The sequence below is a fragment of the Microtus pennsylvanicus genome, chromosome 6, assembly GCF_037038515.1.
Source record: "Microtus pennsylvanicus isolate mMicPen1 chromosome 6, mMicPen1.hap1, whole genome shotgun sequence".
Lineage (NCBI taxonomy): Eukaryota > Metazoa > Chordata > Mammalia > Rodentia > Cricetidae > Microtus > Microtus pennsylvanicus.
Genome location: NC_134584.1, coordinates 76,456,845 through 76,477,637, shown reverse-complemented (window position 1 = coordinate 76,477,637; position 20,793 = coordinate 76,456,845). Strand labels below are relative to the sequence as shown.

Here is a 20,793-nt window from a genome sequence, read left to right as displayed (position 1 = left end):
CCCGCACAGCGTGGAGCCTTGTTTTCCCCTTGGCCAATGGAAATGGTTCCGGCGGGCGGGACAGCGACCTGAACTTTCTGGACATGTGACCCGCTTTTAAAAGGACCGGCCTTCCAGCTGGCCCACCCCCCCTCCGGGCTTTTGCCCGCTCCCTCCAGCGCGTTCTTTCCCTCCCTCTTTTGCTGGCCCTGGCCCTGCCCCTGACCCCTCCCCTTAGCTCCTGCGCACCCAGGGTGTCATTGGGCCCGGGAGAAGAGAGCCAACTTCAGGCTGCTCAGAGGAAGCCGGTGCAAGTCACCTGGGCGCCAGCGCTTCTGCCTCCGGCTTTCCCTCTGCAGGGAGAGCGGCACTCTCTGGCCTGGATGTGGTTGGATGTAGGGGGGCTCCGCAGCAGGGGTGTCGTGGCGGTGGCAAGCGCTGCAACAGGTAGAAGGCGAGAAGACGACCCCGGCCGAGGCAGGTGTGTAGGGGTGCGCAGTGGGGCGCCTCCGGTCCTGCCCGGCGTGCGGCCATGGCAAGGGTGGCTTGCACTTTGCAAGGAGAAGCCGCTGCGTAATCCGGAGGCACAGTCAGTATGTGCTGTGTGCTTGTTGTTTTGTTTTGGTTTTCCACCCCCCGTCCCCCCCCACCCCAGCCGGCTGAGGACTATTTTGGGAAAGTTTGGCCACTTTGGATAAATGCCCTCTAAAGAGCGGCTTTTAACCGCCTTTGACAGTGGGAGGTCTGCCACCCTCCCCTTTCCCCACAAATGAATTTCAGATCGTTTTCCTCTTGCAAATTTTAGAAGACATTTGAATAATGTTTCTTTCATCTATCAATTGCGGAAGCTCCTCAATCTGGGTGGGAGGTGTAGCCGATAGGGCAGTTGAAAAAGCCAGATCCCCATAGATCTTGTATAAAAGGGTCTGGAAAATCTTGCGTTTCCCTTTCCTTCATATTGGGGAAACTCTACGGGATTGTCAGGGCAGGGACGGAAAAGGGATGAAGTTGCTTTTGATGGCATCCCTGGCCAGATGGATTTTAGATGCATGGCTTTTCCTGCTGCATTTTAAAAAGTCAGGGTTTAAGTCACAATGCTTTATCATACCATCTGCGTTATTTATTTATTATAACGTAGTTCGAAAAACTTTTGTTAGCAGACGAGTTATTAAGATCGCCGAATTTTAAAAGCTCCTTAATATTTCGGGTCCTCATTCTCTAGGTGCTGTTACTGGTGATATTTACATAGCAATGATAACAGCATTCTCCATCTGTGTGGTCCTTCCTTGGAGCTTTAATTTCACGTTTGACATGACACACTACCATGGAAATACTTTTGGAGAGAAGTTTGTGTTGCGGGGCTGGGGGGGGGGGGGACTAAAGCGGAACTTTCTCCTTTATGGAAGAGGTAGTTTTGTTTAAAAGAACAATTGGAAAGCTGATGTGGTTCAGTTGGCCAGTGAACAGAATCAGGTATGCTTAGTTCTAACTGGTTCTCCTGCTCTGTTAGGTGACCTTGGCAGACGTATCCTACTTCCCCCCATTATAAGAGGGGAAGATGACAGTCCTGAGAGGCAGAGCGACTAAAACTGGTTTCCTGAAGTCATCTTCTGCCTTGTAAAACAGGCATGTGTCGTGAAGCCCTCAAGCTGGGTCTCAACTGTGCCACCTGAAAGCAACATGATTGGGGGGAAGGTGCCATTAAGAAGGAGATACGTATCCGAGAGCAGTAAACGTGATTGAAAGTGAAAGTTTTCAGAAAAGATGCAGATTTCTAAGGGTCTTTAATAATTTCATGGGGGAAAAATAAATTACTTCTTTATGGAAAAGGGCAATTTAATAGGCTATGAAACAAAGTTTTAAAGTCTGTTTCCTTCACAGAAATAGCATTTAAGGCTGTACGTGTGTATTCTTCTAAGCTTTAGAGAGGTTTGTAAACCTGGCATATGGCTCATTTAGGACAATAGTAATAAATGCCCATCAGGATATTAGTACTACTCCAAACACACACACACAGACACACACACACTCATGCACACTTATGCACACACACGCATGCACATACACGTACAGGCACACACACACATGCACACACACAGACGCACACACACATGCACACACACATGCATGCACACATATGCACATACACATGCGGGCACACACACATACACATGAAACCTGTTGGTGCTTTCCCTTACTTATGTGAATTTTTCTCACCTTTTTGTTTCTTTTGCATGAAATAAAGGTCATAATGACCTAAGAGTCTCTGGTACTAAGAGGCCTAGTTTTTCTTAAGCTAGGAATATAATTTATATATTTCACTGCCTTATTTTATTCTTAAGTAACAAAAGCTTTCCCTTTACCCTCAGGATAAAGTTTTATGAGGATCATATTCATCAAGTCGTATTTTTAGTAGTCTCTGGTAAGTTCGGGTTGACTGAACTACTGTTCAAAGCCATGGTCATTATGCCAATTCTAAAAAGACAACCCGAGTTTCCTGGACAACACAGGAAATAAATTTCTAACTTAACCCATTTGTTTATAGAAAATACTAACTAAAATACTAACCAAGCAAGACTCAGCATAAAATATCTCAGCGATGCTATTTTGAAAGCATCTAGTCTCTGAAACAAGGTTTGCAGGGGAAGTGTTTGCAGGCTCACTGCTGTCCACCTCTCTGTGCTGGCTGCCGGACCTTTCCTCTCTGTCATTTGAGAGGTTGGTGAGGTTGATAGATGAGGATCCCTTGAACAAAGCCAATTTAGATTTCAGAAAAGCCTATGGCAAATTCCTCATGATTTTCCTGTCAATAACGCGGTGAAATACGGTTGGCTTTAGGAGGCTATTATGTGAGTGCTGGGTTTGGTGAAGCAAGACTTTGGGGAGTTGAGATCAGCTCTCTGATGTTAGCTGATAAAATTCTTCCCTGTAGAGAGGAACTGTGGCTGGCACCCACTATCTCCAGGAAGGATTCTCTGTGAGCCTTAGAGACCTTCGCTGGTCTGGTATATGGCTCGCTGAGGAGCGTGACAAATGGTCCTCAGAATATTAGTAGGCCCTCCGAACAGCAACGGGATGTACAGAGATCAAACTGTTTCAGGGAGTGCTGGATTAAAAATATGCTGCTTCTGTACTTTAAAATCTCCCTGGGATTTTAGAGCTCAGAATTTTACGGAGATTTCATAAAAAGCAGTGTGCCCATCTCTCCCGACAGACAGTTGGGAGTCTGAAGTTCTGGAGAAGGGTCTCAGGGCACAGAGCCCTATTGCTTATGGTGGAAGGGAGGTTGGCGGCTACAGCTACAACCCTGGGAGGAATTCCCGTGGAAGCCTTGTAGTGCGGAGGCAAAGGGATCACTTCACACAGAGGTCTTTAGGGAGGCCACAGGAGAGCTCAGGAGAGGACTGGGATGGCATGGACATACACAAGAAGTTCTGCTCTGAACATAGTTCTTGAGATACTTCATGGATCTGAATGTGAACCATCTATACCTCAGCTGTATCCGACTGTCTTTGCTGTGGAAAGGACAGAGTATTTCCTATCGAAGTAGAAGAGAACAAAATATTGACTATATTTTCCAATTCGCTGCTATGATGGAGTTTTCAGGAGAGTGAAAACCAAAAAAAAAAAAAAGCCCATTATTAGCAATGATTTAGGTCTCAATTCACTCTGTGTGTGTTTCGGCTTTAACTTGGTTTTCATCCATACTTATTTTCTTTTTTTTCTTGGCTGAAATTCCCAGATAACTACCTCAATCTTTGTGATTTGATTTATTTTCTACTTTTTAGTGATTGATTTTTGATTAAGAATTAATAATGTTGTTAAGTGAAAGCATGCTACATAATTGGTAGATTTTAAGGTTCATAAATTGTGTATTGATTATAGTATAATAGTTAAACATTTTTATTTGCATTTTACTATCCATCTGGGACACAGTGGTGGAATTGATAGTTTCTGACTGCTCATAATTGAAAATCTACTGCAGAATACAAAAAAAATTAGGGGCAATTGTAAGACTCAGGCAATTTGTGCATTATATTTCATTAGAGGGGCTTGTAATATGTAATACAAATTTATTTAGTGAAGTCGTTATATTGTTTTGCAATGTTAATTCATATACATTCTGTAGCAAAGGACTTCCAATTTTTTTCCTTTTAATGAAGAAAGGGTAGGGGAGAGAGGCTAGAGGCAAGCAGAGAAAGAATGCAGGGCTTTGTGTACGAAGAACTGCATTTATGTACGAAGGCTTCACAGGACATACAGATTTGAAAATGTACGCAGGCATCGTTTTTTTTTTTTTTAATTCTAAGATGTACAGATAAGAGCGAATTCATTTTGCAGTGCTCTGTTTCTTTAGTGCAGTGTTCAGGGGTGAGATCTTGCTCCCTAAGAACATTTGATAATCTGCAGACTTCGTTGCTGTCACAACCGGGGAAGGTGGTACTCTCAGCATCTAGTGCTTCAGAGACAGAGACCCTGCTTAACACAATCCAGCGCATAGGGCAGGCCTCCAACAACAATAAAGATCTGCCCGAAAGTGTCCTTAAGACCCAGGTTGGGAAACACTGGTAAACAGAGAGACCTGAGATCAAATTCCAGGTCTTGCACATAGTTATGTGGCCAGCACCTGAGTCTCTGACTTGTATTGTTTATGAGTACGTTTTTGCTTTTTGTATATAGATTGGTTCATGAAGTTAAATAATGTATCAGAAAGGCTTGTAATAATGTGCTGAATTATATAGTATATAATAATTATGAGCATATAGCCTATTGCAATCTGTCCATGAGCTAAATTTATTGATTAGAGCAGATGGAAATGAATGTATATTGAAAACACTCCAATGGGCTCCCTCTAGGGTGGAAACTAGGCTGGTCGTTTCATTATTACAGATTCAGAACTGTTCTTAGACCCAGGATGTAACGAGTGCTTTGGAAATATTCTTGAATAAATGCTTAAATGATCAGGGCCCTTCATAAGCTTCATTCATTCATAGTTGAGAGTGAAAATGTCCAGCTGTTGGAAGACATAAGAGAGGTATTTCTAGGCTAGGGTGCTGGTTATTGAAGTACAAGAGTCACCGCTGTGGCTGAACCGCCTGGCAACTGCCACAATCTGTGCTCCAAGTCAATCAGTCTATATACACCTGCACTCTTCAGAATTGACACTAAACTGTCTTCACCACTGATGTACTGTAAGAAAGCCTTATTGTTTTAGAAACAATTTGTCAATGATTTTCCCTATGGCTATCCATTCTTATATTTGGAAACTGTACCCTTAATTGCATATCATTGATAATAAAGCTATGTATTTGATCGTATGGAAGGCAGCTTTTATATGAGCAAGTTTCCCAAAACTTTGGAGTCATAAAGTTAGTTGTTTGTTTTGTTTTAGTGTATAAAGGAGCTTTATTATGGGAGCAAGCTTAGCAGCAAGGAAACCAGCCACGCTCCTGCGTAGAAGTGGATCTCAAGGAAAGGTCACCCAGGTTAGTTTTAAGTTTGATATTTGTCACCATGCTTTAGGCCTTGTTGAGTCTCCCACTCAGTTCTCACTTTCTTCTCTGATTACCTCATCCATCCCTACGATTATACTGATGATTATTTAATATTCAAGTAAGTTCACATTTATAAATGTTTTTTACAAACTGTGAAGGCTGAATTATAGCGAGTTTTAATTGAGATGCAAAATTGGGTTTGAGTCTTCTCGCTTCTGAACAAGTTATAGTTGGTATTCTCTCTGCGTGATATTTTGTGTCAGCACCCATGAAGATAAATTTTAATGCAACTAGAAATATTGCTAATACCAAATTGAATATATAGTGTAGCTCAATAAATGCAATTTTAGAATGCCTAAGCTTACTACTGTGTTACTGACTCTAATATGTTAATATAAATCTTGTTTGTTAGCTATGGAAACCAAAGGCTACCACAGTCTCCCTGAAGGTCTAGATATGGAAGGACGCTGGAGTCAAGTTTCTCAGACAGTAGAGCGTTCTTCTCTTGGACCTGCAGAAAGGACCGATGAGAACAACTACATGGAGATTGTCAATGTCAGCTGTGTTTCCGGTGCTATCCCAAACAACAGTACTCAAGGAAGCAGCAAAGAAAAACACGAATTACTCCCTTGCCTTCAGCAAGACAATAGTCGGTCTGGGATTTTACCATCTGATATTAAAACGGAGCTGGAATCCAAGGAACTCTCAGCCACTGTGGCTGAATCCATGGGCTTATACATGGACTCAGTGAGAGATGCCGACTACTCCTATGATCAGCAGAACCAACAAGGAAGCATGAGCCCAGCAAAGATTTACCAAAACATGGAGCAACTGGTGAAGTTTTACAAAGAGAATGGCCACAGGCCCTCTACCTTAAGTGGTATGAGCAGGCCTTTGAGGTCATTCATGCCTGACTCTGGAGGCTCCATGAATGGTGGGGTCATGCGTGCCATTGTTAAGAGCCCAATCATCTGTCACGAGAAGAGCCCCTCTGTTTGCAGCCCGCTGAACATGTCGTCTTCGGTCTGCAGCCCTGCGGGCATCAACTCCATGTCCTCCTCCACAGCCGGCTTTGGCAGTTTCCCAGTGCACAGTCCCATCACTCAAGGAACCCCTCTAACATGCTCCCCCAATGTTGAAAACCGAGGCTCACGGTCGCACAGCCCCACTCATGCTAGCAACGTGGGCTCCCCTCTTTCAAGTCCCTTAAGCAGCATGAAATCCCCGATTTCCAGCCCTCCGAGTCATTGCAGTGTAAAATCTCCAGTCTCCAGTCCGAATAATGTCACTCTGCGCTCCTCTGTGTCCAGCCCGGCAAATCTTAACAACTCAAGGTGCTCCGTTTCCAGCCCTTCCAACACCAACAACAGATCCACACTCTCCAGCCCGACAGCCAGCACTGTGGGGTCCATCTGCAGCCCCATCAACAATGCCTTCGGCTATGCTGCTTCAGGCGCTGCTGCTGCAGCCGGTGCCATCCGGGATGTGGTTCCCAGTCCAGACACCCATGAGAAAGGTGCTCATGACGTTCCTTTCCCTAAGACAGAGGAAGTCGAGAAGGCCATCTCCAATGGTGTGACTGGCCAGCTCAACATTGTCCAGTACATAAAACCAGAACCAGACGGGACTTTCAGCAGCTCCTGCCTGGGAGGAAACAGCAAAATCAACCCCGGTTCTCCATTCTCTGTACCAATAAAGCAAGAATCAACCAAGCACTCGTGTTCGGGCTCCTCTCTTAAAGGGAACCCCACGGTCAACCCGTTTCCATTCATGGATGGCTCATATTTTTCCTTTATGGATGATAAAGACTATTATTCCCTATCAGGAATTTTAGGACCACCTGTGCCCGGTTTTGATGGTAGCTGTGAGGGCAGTGCATTCCCAATGGGGATTAAGCAAGAACCAGATGATGGGAGCTATTACTCTGAGACCAGCATCCCATCATCCGCCATCGTTGGTGTGAATTCGGGTGGACAGTCCTTTCACTACCGGATTGGTGCTCAAGGTACAATATCTTTATCACGGTCACCTAGAGACCAATCTTTCCAACACTTGAGTTCCTTTCCACCCGTCAATACATTAGTGGAGTCATGGAAACCACACGGTGACCTGCCATCTAGGAGAAGTGATGGATACCCGGTCCTAGAGTACATTCCAGAAAATGTGTCAAAGTAAGTTGATATATTTTGTTATCCTTTCTCTCCTCTTCTCCCTTCCTTTTTCCTTTTCTTTCTCTTCTTTCTTTGTTTGTTTTTCTTTGATTACTATTTTGAAACTCCTGGCTTTGTAAATTGTTACATCCTGTCTTTATTTTTGCATTCAAGAGACTGAGTTTTACTTTTGTTTAAGGTTGGTCATTTTATTCTCTTTGGAATGTTGATATAGCACTATGATTTGAAATAGAGGAACAAAAAACTTCTTAAGATATCTTATAAAATGTTTGCATTGCCTTTGAAGAAGCATATCTAAGTGCCCCTCTGTTGTCTGTTTGAGTGTTTGGAAAATGTTTGTTTTCTACCAGTTACTGTATTTTCTTTAGCAGACTAGTGCTCATTTTCACCCCTTGGCTGTTCTCTGGTTCGCTGAGACTGTATTAAATTACTTATCCCTCATGGTGCTAGTTTCCTTTTGATATTAAAATTCTTTATTAATTACTTCAATAGTTTGTGAAATAAAACAGATCCCCAAATCTGTTACCTACACGCTTCCTTCTCTCTATCTTCTAGGAAGGTTTCTTTTGGGGGGAAAGCTGGGTGAGGGTAGTAGGCTAATTATATAAAAGTCGTAGTTTCCTGTCCAAATAAATTATTTCCTTAACTGTGAAGGCGTTTAAAGACTCAGCCATCTAAAAGCACTTAGTGGGCAATTTTTATTTTCTCGTATTAGAAATTATAATTGTCACTCTAGTTCTGAATTGGTACAGTTACAGCATGTAAGATCTGTAAGAAGATATGCTCTGTTTACTGTCAAATGTGTCTTGGTTTCCTTGTTGCAGAGAGTGTGTTGTGTATGTTTAGAAAAACACGGAAGAGGTTTTAGATGTGAGGGTAAAGGGTGGTTCTTATTTATGCAATGAGTACTTGCTTTGGACTTTGCTTCAATTCTGGTTTTATTACATGAATGTGATAAGTGAACCTTTTGTGGAATATATAAAGTATAACTTTTCTAACTACACTTTATTTCGTTGGCATCTAAGAATATGTGGGTATTTCCTGTTTCCCTTCATTTCCTTCTATCTTTATTTTGTAGAAAATATATCCATCCTATTAACAGAACATCAATTATACCTATAATCCAATATCTTTTACTGGAGCTTTTTTTTTTCTGTCTTTTTCAAACACAAGCAAAAACTCTTGGTTTGAGAATCCATTCCCTTATTACTGGATCAAATATTTTTCTTCTTTATTTTAAAGAAGCAAATGTTACATAAAAAATACATTCTTAACGGTTCTTCATAGCACAGCAGGCTGCATTCCAGTGCTGTGGCCCAGACCCTCCTGATTAGCCGTGACTCAGTCTCCTTAGGCATGCCATGGGTCTGAGTGACCAGACTGTGTCTGTGGCACTGAGACTGCCTTCTCCTGTCACACGGGAAGAAGAGCCTTTCTGCTTGCGCATTTGCGGGTTTTGTGTCAACAAGATCAAGCTCTCCACATTTCACTGTCAAAGGTTGGTGTTGCTTACCATCCTGGTGGTTCCAAGTCTGTACAGCTTTCGTTGGGGAAGGCAGCCTGAGCATTTCCGGAGTGCAGTCGAGGGTCAGAGGGCACATAGGCTGGTTTCTGCATTTTGTCTCACCCATGTTTCACCATCGGTCTCTTTCTTAGACAATTAATTTTTTAGACAGAAATGATCTTTTTAGACAAAATTAATTTTTCCAGTTTTTTCACTTGTGATAACATCCCATTTCAAAGAATTCTGGGTAAATAAAGCGTTGATGACTGCGAAGGGTCAAGGTCATGGGCGATGCCGTTTACCGCAGTAGCGTCTCTCCTCTCTGGGTAAAACCTGAAGATTTCAAACTGTGATCTGGGGGTTCTGACACCTTTCCAAAGAGGTTCATGAAATCATAGCTCATGATGGGTTAAAGGTCTTCTCGGAGTGGAAATGGACCAGTGGATTGGTAGGGGACTGTAGTGATGTTTGAGTAGCTTGGAATTTGTTCAAATTCTATGTTGTTACTATTAACCATTCGCCATTTCCAAGAGTACTCAGTCAGTTTTCATTGTGGTTCCAAAGATTCATTGCCTGTAACGACCTTTATAGTGTTCTTCCCATCTCTAGGAAATCCATAGGAGGCTACTTTTTTCCACGTTCATGAGCAAACTGTATTAGTCTATGCTGAATGCAGGGGTTGATGTGAGAATCTGGCTCTTATATTAAAAGAAGACAATAGACTTGCCAGAAAAAAAAAGACTGTTTCTTCACCAAAGTTTTTCATTTGGAGAAGTTGTTGTTTTCATAAACTTATGTTTATATTAATATGATTGTTTTTAAAATGAGTTAAATAGCAGTTTCTGCTTAAAATTTAATTTTGTTATAACACATAAACAGTTTTTTATTGTTTTTTGAACCTTTGATTTTTGTTTTGTTTTGTTTTGAGACACAGGTGTCTTAGACTCTACTTCTCCAGTCTCCTGGCTGTTGGGGTACAGGCAGTGCCACCAGGCCCCCTAGGTAGCCTTGCTCCTTGTTAAGAATGAAAGGTGCTTCCAGCATAGAAGCCGGTCATTGCTGGTCTGTCCTGTTCTCCATGGGGTTTAGGACTTGGTAGAGAAAGGAGATATAGTTTGTTAGCCTACTGAGTAGTTGGAAAGAGAGATGACTGTCACCTAGACTACTTTTTCGACTGACAGAAGAGAGTAATGGCCGTGGAGTACGTGTTCTTTACTTCACTGTGTGGGCATTCTGTGGGAGCAGTGACGAAAGTAACCCCTGTTAATCATTCCCAGTGAAGGTGCTGAGTTCCAAGTTGTAAAGTAAATTATGACAAAGCTAAATGTAAAGCCTTAGGGTGGACACTGGACCTGGCTGTGTCATGTGTCAGCCTGAGTGCAAACAGCACTGTGACCTCGGGTGAGTCAGAGCCGTGAGCTGCCTCAGTTTCTTCTTTTTAGAGTGAGGTCTCTGTGAGGTCTGCCCACTAAAATGACTGAGACTCCCTTGGGAGAACCAAAAGAGTGTCTCTTAAAACAACTGTTAACCTGATCCCGAATAACTGTGCTCCACACACACATACACACACACACACACACACACACACACACACACACACACACACACACACGTCTCTAGCAATATATCCTTATATGGTGAGAATGAGAGGTGGGGGCGACCTCTCATTAGAAAATTGAGACATTTGTTGTCTTTTTTTACCCCAACGTTTCCTTTAAAAAAAAAAATCTGACACCTGCTACGAATTCTTCTTTCTATTTGCATTTTTCCTGGCACAAGCAGCCCTTCTGCTAACACAACACTGGCTGTTTATGGCGATAACCATAGTCACTGTGATAGTCCCATAATGCAGTGCTAACATTGACTTAGAGCTTTGAATATAAAGTCCACTGTTTCAAAGGGCATAGGCTGGCAGGTTCCAACACAAGAAATTAAGGCTTCGCCATCATTTGTACTTTGTTTTCAGACAGAGGAGAAAATTTCAGTAAGTGACCGGTAACTGTTTTTGTTTGTCAATTACCCTTGACTTGACTTTAGTTCTCTTTCTGTAGTGACACACAATTCAAGAAGCGTGTGACAAAGTTCTCCCTATCAGTAAAGTTCCCAGATAGGCTGTGCTGATGTGAGTAGCTTTGCAACTGCCAGCTCCTGAAACGGTGGATCTGGTGGAGGTGTGCTGTGTGAGGAATGTTGATGCAGACAGTAGGAAAGCCAGGCAGCCTTGCCCGGGACATTCAGGATGAAAACGTGCCCTATTCTTTTGATTACTTGTTACGTAATGTCTTGCCTTCGAGATGGCTAACATACCTAGAATTTCTCTAGGCCAGTCTTTTAAGGAATAGTGTTTTTGTAAAGATTTTAGAATGCGATTTGCTTTTCCTGATAGTTCACTTACTTTCATTAACTTATGCAGTTTCTGCAGAAATTGGTGATCATTTTATAGGGAAAAAAACAAAACAAATAACCAATCAAACAACAACACCAAAAAGACCCAAGTGCTTTATAGTATGCAAACCACCGGACAGTGTATTTCTGGTAAGTCTTGCTTCTCATGCCAGAAATGTCTCAGTTTTAACTCCTAGCAACTTACCTTTTATGCCCCAAAAATGCTTTATTAAGTGCTTTATACTTAAATATGAATATTGAACTGAAATCCATAGTTTAAGTTAGATAAACAATTTCACCTTAAGGCGGTTTTCATCCTTGCAATCTGCTGGAACCAGGACCTGGAGATTTCCCATTTATAGATTCGATGCCTTTTGCTTATTGGAATTCTGGGTGTGCCCAACCTTGCCTGTCCTTGCGTGACAAAGTAATAGCAGATGTTATGTCCACGACAGTGGCAGGGTGACACTTGGCTTCCTTCAGGGCTCTGATCCTTTATATTTGCCTCCAGAATAATAAGCTCCCTGGCTTTCGGTTGTGGCTTTTAGTTTCCTATTGCTCATCTGGCAATAAAATTTCAACCCTACTACTAAGTAATTTATCATTTTTCTTTTACTTACTAAACTCAAATATAAATGAAAATTGTGCTTCTTGATTACACTTAGATATACATATTAACTTGGATGATTGTACCCAAAAATTATTAATGAAAACCAAGGGGGGGGGGAAGTGTCCTCAGTGGACAGTGTTCTCAAGGCGTACACCTTCATTCTAAACTGTAGAGTTTCCAATTTGAAATTTGTGAAATGTAGGCTTCACTTTAGTTTTAATTAAGTTGGTTTTTTTTTTGGTCTTTGTGAAGTTAACATGTAATTACAAATAGACATTCATAACTTACGTGATATTCTAGAGACCTCTAGATCTAGGATTGTTAATGGTATGGCCAGAGTCCAGATTTCTATGTTGAATAGAGGTGGGCATTATGTATGAAGTAGTAGAAAGAGAAAATTTTATTCAAGGAAGAATATAACTAAACCGGCAATAATTGGAACTATTAAAAAGTCCACGCTTCAGGGAGCATGTGAGATAACCACTGTCTGTATTTGTAACTTGGACCTTGACTTAACTTGATCACCGATAAGAATGACCATGGCCACGTGGTGTGTGGTGTGTGGCTTTACCTCATGAGTTAGCTGTTAGTGAGACAAATCTCTTAAAAAAAACCCTGCAGTATGAGATGAAGTGAGATACAGTTTGTAAGGGGCAGAGTTGACTGGTCACCTGGTCATCCACACGGGGAGATGGTGTAGACTAACCCTGGAAAGCAGAGTTAAGGAAGATGGCCACAGTAAGGAATTTTCACCTAGTATTAGAAAATTTGTAAAAGGTGAATATTTCCTGGTACAGGGAGCTCTGGGACAGAGCAGAAAAGCAGCCGTGTTGCTGGTGAGGATGGGGGAGTGGGGGAAGGAGCCAGACACAGGTCATTTGAAACCAAAGTGGGAACTGTGTCTCTGGAGCAAGGATGTTCACCGTAAGGAAAGGAGCGGGCAGATTTGAAATGTTACAAAAACCATCTTCTGCGATGCATATGTTATACGGAGGAATAGTTTCTGGGGACATGCAGCACACATATTAACTCACCCCAGAGAGGGATTCCACGGCAGACTAAAGTACAGATATCACTTGTGTTCGGTGAACTGTGGTCGGATTTTCCTTTGTGCAGTCTGCAAATAATCGCACGAGACTTCTTATTAATTATGAAAGCATGGCCTCTAGCTTAGGCTTGTCACCAGGTAGCTCTTATAACTTAAACTAATCTGCTCCTATTCATCTATGTTTTGCCACATGGCTTTTCTACCTCTCTTCCATTCTGTATATTTGACTTGGTCCACATCTCACAGGCATCCCTGCACGCTTAGATTCATCTCCTCATCCTCTCTCTTCCCTGAAGTCCTGCCTAGCCTCTCCCACCTAGCTATTAGCCATTCATCTTTTTATACAACCAATAAGCAGGAACATTGGCAAAGACATATCTTCACAGAACATGAAAAGATTGTCCCACAACCGTGAACCTTGAGTTTTATTGGGGCTCCTTACAGAAGTGGAGATGACCCAAAGACAGCTGTATCACCCAAACCCACCCCAGGATAGGTGAGATATCTCACAAGCTGGAAACCTGGAGTATACTACACAGTCTGTAGGCAGCTCAATAGATTCGAGATTCTCCTTTCTAAGTGCCTCAGTTGGCCTAAACCTCTTCAGGCAGCTTGGCTGTTTCTGCTTCTTCCAGGAAGCTGGTCAGGTGGCAGTCTTTGAAGCTCAGTTTCCTTCAGTCTGAACAAAACTCTCAGCTTTTACTGCTAACTCTGACAAGGAGGGGCTTAATAAATCTGGTCAGTTTCAGGAACTTCCTGAAGCTACTTTGAGTTATTTGCCCTTCTGTTTAGGGAGCTTTCCTGAGCACAATGCTGTACAACAGCATGTCTCAAGGTAAGCATATAGATGCCAGAGGTAAGCCGAGTATGTCCTTCCTCGGGTATCATTCACCTTGGTTTTGGAGATAGTCTCTCAGTGCCTGAAGACCCACATATTAGGGTAGATGCACAGAGCAGCAAGCCCCAGGAATCCACTGTCTCTGTCTCCCAGGTTCTGGGATTATGAACCAGTGCCACCGTGCCTAGCTTTTTTTATTTTGATTTTTGAACATGAGTTCTGTGGATCCAACTCAGTTCCTAATGCTTGCACAGCACGTTTTACTGGCTCATCTACCTCCATGCTCCCAAACTGAATTTTGTATTAAAATTTATTTCAGAATTATTTAAAAATTTACACAGGAAGTCTGCCACCACGAACACCTACAAAATAAGAACCTTCTCGATACAACTGCAGAACTTCAATCAAAATTAATAAACGGTTATTGGTAGATTGCTAGCATCTATGGGCGGACCTTATGCTCCTGCCAGTTGTCCCAATAATGGCTCTTTCAGGAACAGGACCCAGTTCAGAATTTAGTGCTATGCTAACTGGTCATATTTCATTTTCTCTTTTGGTCTGGGATAGTGCTTCAGTCTTTTGTAGATTATATGACATTTTAAAAATTGACCTTATTAATTTTGTAGGCATGTGGTTTGAATCATGTCTCCTGAGTAATTAGAGAAAACCATATCTATGTACTTTAATATCACTTCTGTGTGGCAAAGCATCTAAATTTCTTCCTCCTAACTTTCTCACGTGCAGTACACAGTCACTATGAATAGGCAGGCACCCTACGCCTACTGCAGCAGCGCACAGTAACTTCTTACTCAGAAATAGATCTTCAGGTAGAACCTGCTGACCATTCGCCCGCTTTCGCTCTCCAGCTCTGGTAACAACAGCTCAGCCTCCATAACAACAGCTCTGAGGCTCCGCATAGGCGTGAGCTCACGTGCCAGTGGCCTCTCTGTGGCTGGCTTATTTCACTTAGCACAATGATCTGCATCTATGTTGTCCCAACAACGGACAGTATTCGTGCTTTTTATAACACAATGCAACTGCATCGTGTCTACATTCTACATTTTCATTATCCACTCTTGTACTGAGTTGATGGACACAGAAGCTGTCTCCTTTGCTTGTCGGTCATGAACAGGGCTCAGTCGAATGTCTCGTCAACATGATGATTTTATTACCTTTGTGTATATCCAAGGTCAGCATCACTGGGTCCTATGGCAGCTGTTCGTTTGCTTGCTTGTTTGTTTTTAAACCCAATAGTTCTTTCTGTGATGGCTGTAGCATTCAGGGGTCCACTTTCCTACATGCTTGCCAATAGTTTTTTATAATAGTTATTCTTACATGATGATTTTAACGTGTACTTCTCTAGTGTTGTTTCATATTTTTTCATAGACCTCTTCACCACTTAATGTCCTCCTTTGGGAAATGTTTTCTTGAATCTATTGGCTAAGTGTTTTTTTTTCTTCTTTCTTTCTTTCTTTCTTTTGAGATTGTAATTACATCATTTCATTGCTCACTTTTTAGACTTCCTTACTTGTTCTGGATATTAACCCTTGTCAGAAATGTAGTTAGCAAAAATTTCCCTCCCATTTTATAGGCTCTTTCTTTGGTGAAAATTTCTTTGCCAAGTGAAAGTGTTTTTAAGTTGATACAAGCTTGTTTGTTTAGTTTTGCTTTGTTAGAGTATTCCCACAAAGAATTCCTGCCCATCCCAGTGTCCTGGAGTGTTTCCTTCAGCAGGCTCACTGTGGTTAGATCCAGGGGGACAGAGGTAGTGCAGCGTTTGCACTGTGGTTGTCCAGTGCATGTGGCTGTGATTGTCCTTGCTACTGTTCACTTAGAACTCTCAACTTAAATTCTGTCTTCAGGTTTTCCCTGGCAAAGTGGCTCCTGTCCTTTTATAACTAGGTCTTTTATAGGAAAGTCCTTTGAAGGCATCAAAACATTCCATCCTTCATCAAACTTTGCTTACTCATTTTCTCTTTATCTTTGCATGGCATCGCTGTTTCCTCCTATGCCATGGATTCTAGCCTGTCTGATAGCTCAGACTGGTCTCGATAAAGCCAGGGAAGTCTGTTAAAGCTGGTTTCTGTGCACCTTTGTCATGATTCCATTATTCTTTGAACAGTTTGCTTTCTTGCTTTCATCTGTCTTGTATTTTTCTGTCCTAGTCCTGGAATCCCATGTCTCTGAGAAGTGTCTGACTTGGTTACCAGTGTTCTCTCTGATGGTGGACTGCCTGTGTGGATGGCTGCATTGAACAGGCAGCGTGAAAGCCTCTTTATAGAAATATCTGTTGGGAAGGTCACGATGGATATATTTGACTAAGAACATGTTGAAATGGATCACTAACATGAGCAACATGTCCTAATAAAGGAGATGGAAATTATTTATAAAAATATACATAGAATTGATTCGTAGATGCCAAAGCTAATAATTATTGCAAACCTTGGACTTGACAAAGTAGAGGGCTTTTAAGGTTATAAATATAGTCATCGTGGTCATAGATCCCAAAGTTAATGCCCAGAGAAATTACATGTGTTTTCCACAACCATACACAGCTGTTAGTTACACCTGTGCTAGAATCCTGTCCTGTGTCCTTCTCTTCCAAGGAGGAGACAGTCGCATTATAGTCTGGCAGTAGGGTCTACAGGTCCAAGATTGTGAGCTGGTGACAGGAGTGCTGGTGAGTTCTGAGGAAGAATTCCATGAAGTGCTGGAATCGGGAATCAAGTCATGATTGGTCAAAGAATGAACATTAAACAGGAGAGATGTGGGATGCGTGAGCATACCAGAAATGCTGATGTCGCCAAAGACATCTGTCTACATGACAAAGAAAAGGATGGGGAGAAAAGATGATAATCAAAAAAACAGTAGGAGCAGAGTCAGGGTATGGCTTTGTAGGTGCAGTAAGCTTGGCTGAGATTAAAACGGTGGGAGGCAGTGGAGCTGACAGTAGGCACCATGTCTAGGGAGGCTGAAGCTGGGAAGGGGGCTGTGGTGGGCCTCAGTCATCGAATGCTTGACTTCTAGATGGAGCCCATATGTTTTGCTGGAAGCTCGTATTACCCATTTTACAAATACTAAAACACAGACAGGATACATGGTTGGCCTAATGCCACCCAGCTAAGGAAAATGGAGAAACTGATAGTTGAAAGAGAAGAAAGCTGAATGTCCTGAAGAGCTAGGCCCTGGTAGAGATTTTAAAGACGTAAATCAGGTTGTGTGGCCAAACAAAGCCCTCTGCTGGCTTCTCATTAAAAGAAGTAAAATAATCGAGGGCCTTAGTTCTCAGTTCCCAGCTATTGGATTTAGTATTTGTTTCTTCCTTGTCCATTGCCTACTCTGAACTCATTTTCTGTGGCTTCAAGGGTCTAAATCCCATCCTTTGTTTACAGGTTCCTCGGCGAAAATACCTGTCTCCAGATTTGGGCTTTTCTCTTTCCGGTCATTTACTAAGGATTAGTGCACATTTCGCCAGCCACTGTGCATCTCCCTTCCCAGCCATTTTATTCAAAGAGATGACCCAATCTCCTCCATGCTGTGGGAGGAGCCTCATTATATCACTTCCTCTCACTAGGGAATGGACTACAGAGTCAGTCTCGGGAGAGTCAGGACCCAGTCTAGCCATTTCCAGAACACTTGCTGGATGTAATGGTAAAGCACTGGATTCTTTAGTGGAGGGACGTGGGGCAGACGTGCACGTAGAATCACTAGGTAGATATCAGTGATGGTTATATATTTATGAAATTACCTTCAAATGGCACTGCGAATTCTATTGCATTTAGCTTAAAAAATCGTAGTGTCTATCAGCACATTTTAGAGATGTTCACAAAATAATAAAGAAGGTGGTTTTGTTTTTCACATTTTGCACAAAAGAGTAATTGGTAATGACGTTTTCCAAGCTAATTGGTAACATATGCTCTTGGGCTTTATTTTGAGGTTACATAAAAAAAAATCAAACGGCAAAATTATTCTTTGGATATGGCATTCTGAATGTTTTACTGAGTGTGCAGTTATTTATCAATACCTAATCAAGACACAGATAAGTTGCATAATACACCCATGTTTCTCTCTACTGCCCCCTTTCATCAAGCCCTTCCTTTACCCCCAAGCCCAGTAATCCAAATGTGTCTTCCCCTTGTATTTATTTTATTGTTTGTTTTTAGAATTTCTTATATGAGTAAACCGTATTTACAATATTTCCACTCCTTCCTCTCCCTGTTCCAGCTCCTCCTGTCTCCCCAACCCCCTGAAATTCATAATGCCATTGGTAATTATTGTTGTTAAACACACGTATGCACACACAATATACTAAGTCCATTTAATGTTTACTCTGTGTACATGTGTTTAGTGCTGACCACTTGGGATTGGGTAAATTATCAGGGAATTTGTCCCTGGGAGAAAACGGATTTTTCTTCTTTTGGTCATTATGGGTGAAACCTTGTTTTACCCCATTCATGTTCAAACAACAGTGATGTGTGGGTCTTGTTACCACAACCGTATTGTTGGGATTTCAGGGATGCAGCAACCCTGTCGTGTCTAGAGATGTTCTCTCACAGTGCTCACCGGGGACTTTTCTCTTGCAATCTTCCATCTCCTCTTCCACAATCTTCTCTGAGCCTAAGGTGGAGGGCTTGTGTTGTAGATGTGCCATTCGGGACTGAGCACCCTGTGGTCAGCCATTTTCTGTATTTTGACTGGTTTTGAATCTCAGTAGTAGCCTAGTAGCCTTTATCTGCTGCAAAAGGAAGCTTGCTTAGTGCGTGGTGAGAACGACATTTGCCCAAGGGGGAAAGTATAAATATTTAGTATGCAACTGGGAGCTATATTTAGTTAGGAAAATGCAGTAATGGCTTCTCCTCTGGGGCCTAAGACCTTGTTAGCCCTGGGTTCTTGGCCAGGTTTACAGTACCAGACTCTCCTGCTGCGTGCACCTCAACTCCAATTAGACAGTTGTTGGTTGCCCAGAGACACGAGTGCCACTGCACCACGGGTCAGATATTTCCCTAGATGAGCATAGACGGAGTAATAACTCGTGTGACCTTTTGATCCTGGCTGCTTTCAGGATCAAATGCACATACATTGGGATTCCCTCTCTTTTTATTGCTGACTACTGTCCCATTTGTGACTGAACCACGTTCTCTTTATCTGTTCCCCTCTCTCTGGCTGTTTCAGCTGTTGCCAGTGTAATTTCCCACACATAAAAGTTGGTTTAAGTGTTAGCATGCAGCCATCTATATGGAGGTACGCTTTATTTCTTCTTTAGTAAACTAGATGGCTGGGTTAGAAGGTGGGTGCAACTCCAATTTCTTTTTTTTAAAAAAAAGATTAAATTGTTAATTTTTTTAAAGAAAAGAAATAATATCTCTTAATTTTTAAAGAAAGGAGATCCAATTGTTTTCCAAAATTGTTTATAACATTTTATATTTCTACCTACAGGGCATAAAGCTTCTAGTCCGCTGCATCCTTGCCAATACTTGAGAGAGTGAGAGGGTTTTTGACTTTTAGCACTGCAATAGCTATATAGTGATGTCTTATTGCAGCCTAAATCGACATTTTTTTTGACATTGCACATCTTGTCATGTTTTATTATGCACGTGTCTTCCCATCATGCTTGGTCACTCTTAAGCTCATTTTTATTAGGTTGATTTCTTTGTTTTTCTTTTTTGTCTTTTCTTTCTTGAGTTTTGCTATCAGTATGTTATATAATTTTTATTGTGTTTCATTTTTGCGTATGTTGGGCAGTTTAGGTGTACCCTAGCACACATGTTGAGGGCAAAGGACAATATGCATGAGCCCACTCTGCTTCTCCATCATCTGAGTCCTACAGATCAAACTGAGGTTTTCAGGCTTGGTGGACAGTTATCCTTCCTATTGGGCCACACTGTCTGCCTAATCAGTGTATTTTAATGTAAGAATATCAATAGAAGACCTAGACTAAAAGAAAAGCAGCCATTTAAAATTCTGTGTTTTCAATGTGTACATCCTTACACACATGTGTGTGTACACTCATGTGCACCTACACACACGTGTATGCCAACACATACACACACAGAGTATGGACACATACCAAATGGAAAAGTCTGTATTGTCAGTGGGTATAGCAACAGGCATCTTCCTATTTTTTAGTACCCACCACTCTGTTCTAAATGTGAAAGGACCAAATGAATCTGAGTAAGCCCAGTGTCCTACCGTCTCCTGTCTAGTTGGAGAAGACGGCTCTAATGAGTGTGCACAGTCTTTTCCTGTTCCCTAATTATGTGTTTGGTTGTGTGCTGCTGATAAGAAGTGTTACCAACGATTGGAAAAGGAAGTGTTCTGTGTGGGCTGGAAAGTCAAGGAAGCTGTCTTTCGATGGGAGGTGAGATCCAGTTGACATTTGAAGATGGTATTTGGCGGTGAGTGGGGAGGGTATCCAAGGATAAGTGATAGCACAAGCCGAGCGCACAGATAGCGCAGACGGAGCCTGCTGGGAAGGAACTGGTGATATTTGTAGAACTTAGGCTATAGAAAGCTGTGATTGCTGGAATGAAGTATTGAGCCCTACTAGAGTTTGAATATGATGTCCCCCATAGGCTCATGTGTTGATGGCTTGTTTGGGGAAGTTATGGAGACTGTAGGAGGAGGGAAAATAATCTGGATGAAGGGAGTCACAGGTCTGTCCTTAAGGGTTGTCGTCTTTCCTTGCTTCTGCTTGGCCTCGGTCACTTCAGCTGCTCCTTTCCCACAGGCCCTTGCTAGCATGAAGACTGAAATTGCAAGAACC

At 42.1% G+C, this 20,793-nt stretch overlaps 1 protein-coding gene across 6 annotated transcripts in view; it reads left to right on the top strand.

Annotated features, from left to right (window-relative positions):
• Positions 1 to 20,793, top strand: part of Nr3c2 (nuclear receptor subfamily 3 group C member 2) — a 322,027-nt gene that overhangs the window by 2,227 nt on the left and 299,007 nt on the right. For 2 of the 6 annotated variants that reach the window (XM_075976498.1, XM_075976499.1), the window contains exon 2: positions 5,887 to 7,645. In XM_075976498.1, coding sequence (XP_075832613.1) covers positions 5,889 to 7,645 — 1,757 coding nt within the window. In that variant the 5' untranslated portion in view covers positions 5,887 to 5,888. Of the gene's footprint in view, positions 1 to 98; positions 461 to 2,348; positions 2,402 to 5,371; positions 5,466 to 5,886; positions 7,646 to 20,793 lie in introns of those variants that run through there. The other 4 variants (XM_075976496.1, XM_075976494.1, XM_075976497.1 and 1 more) reach the window with 4 other exon arrangements.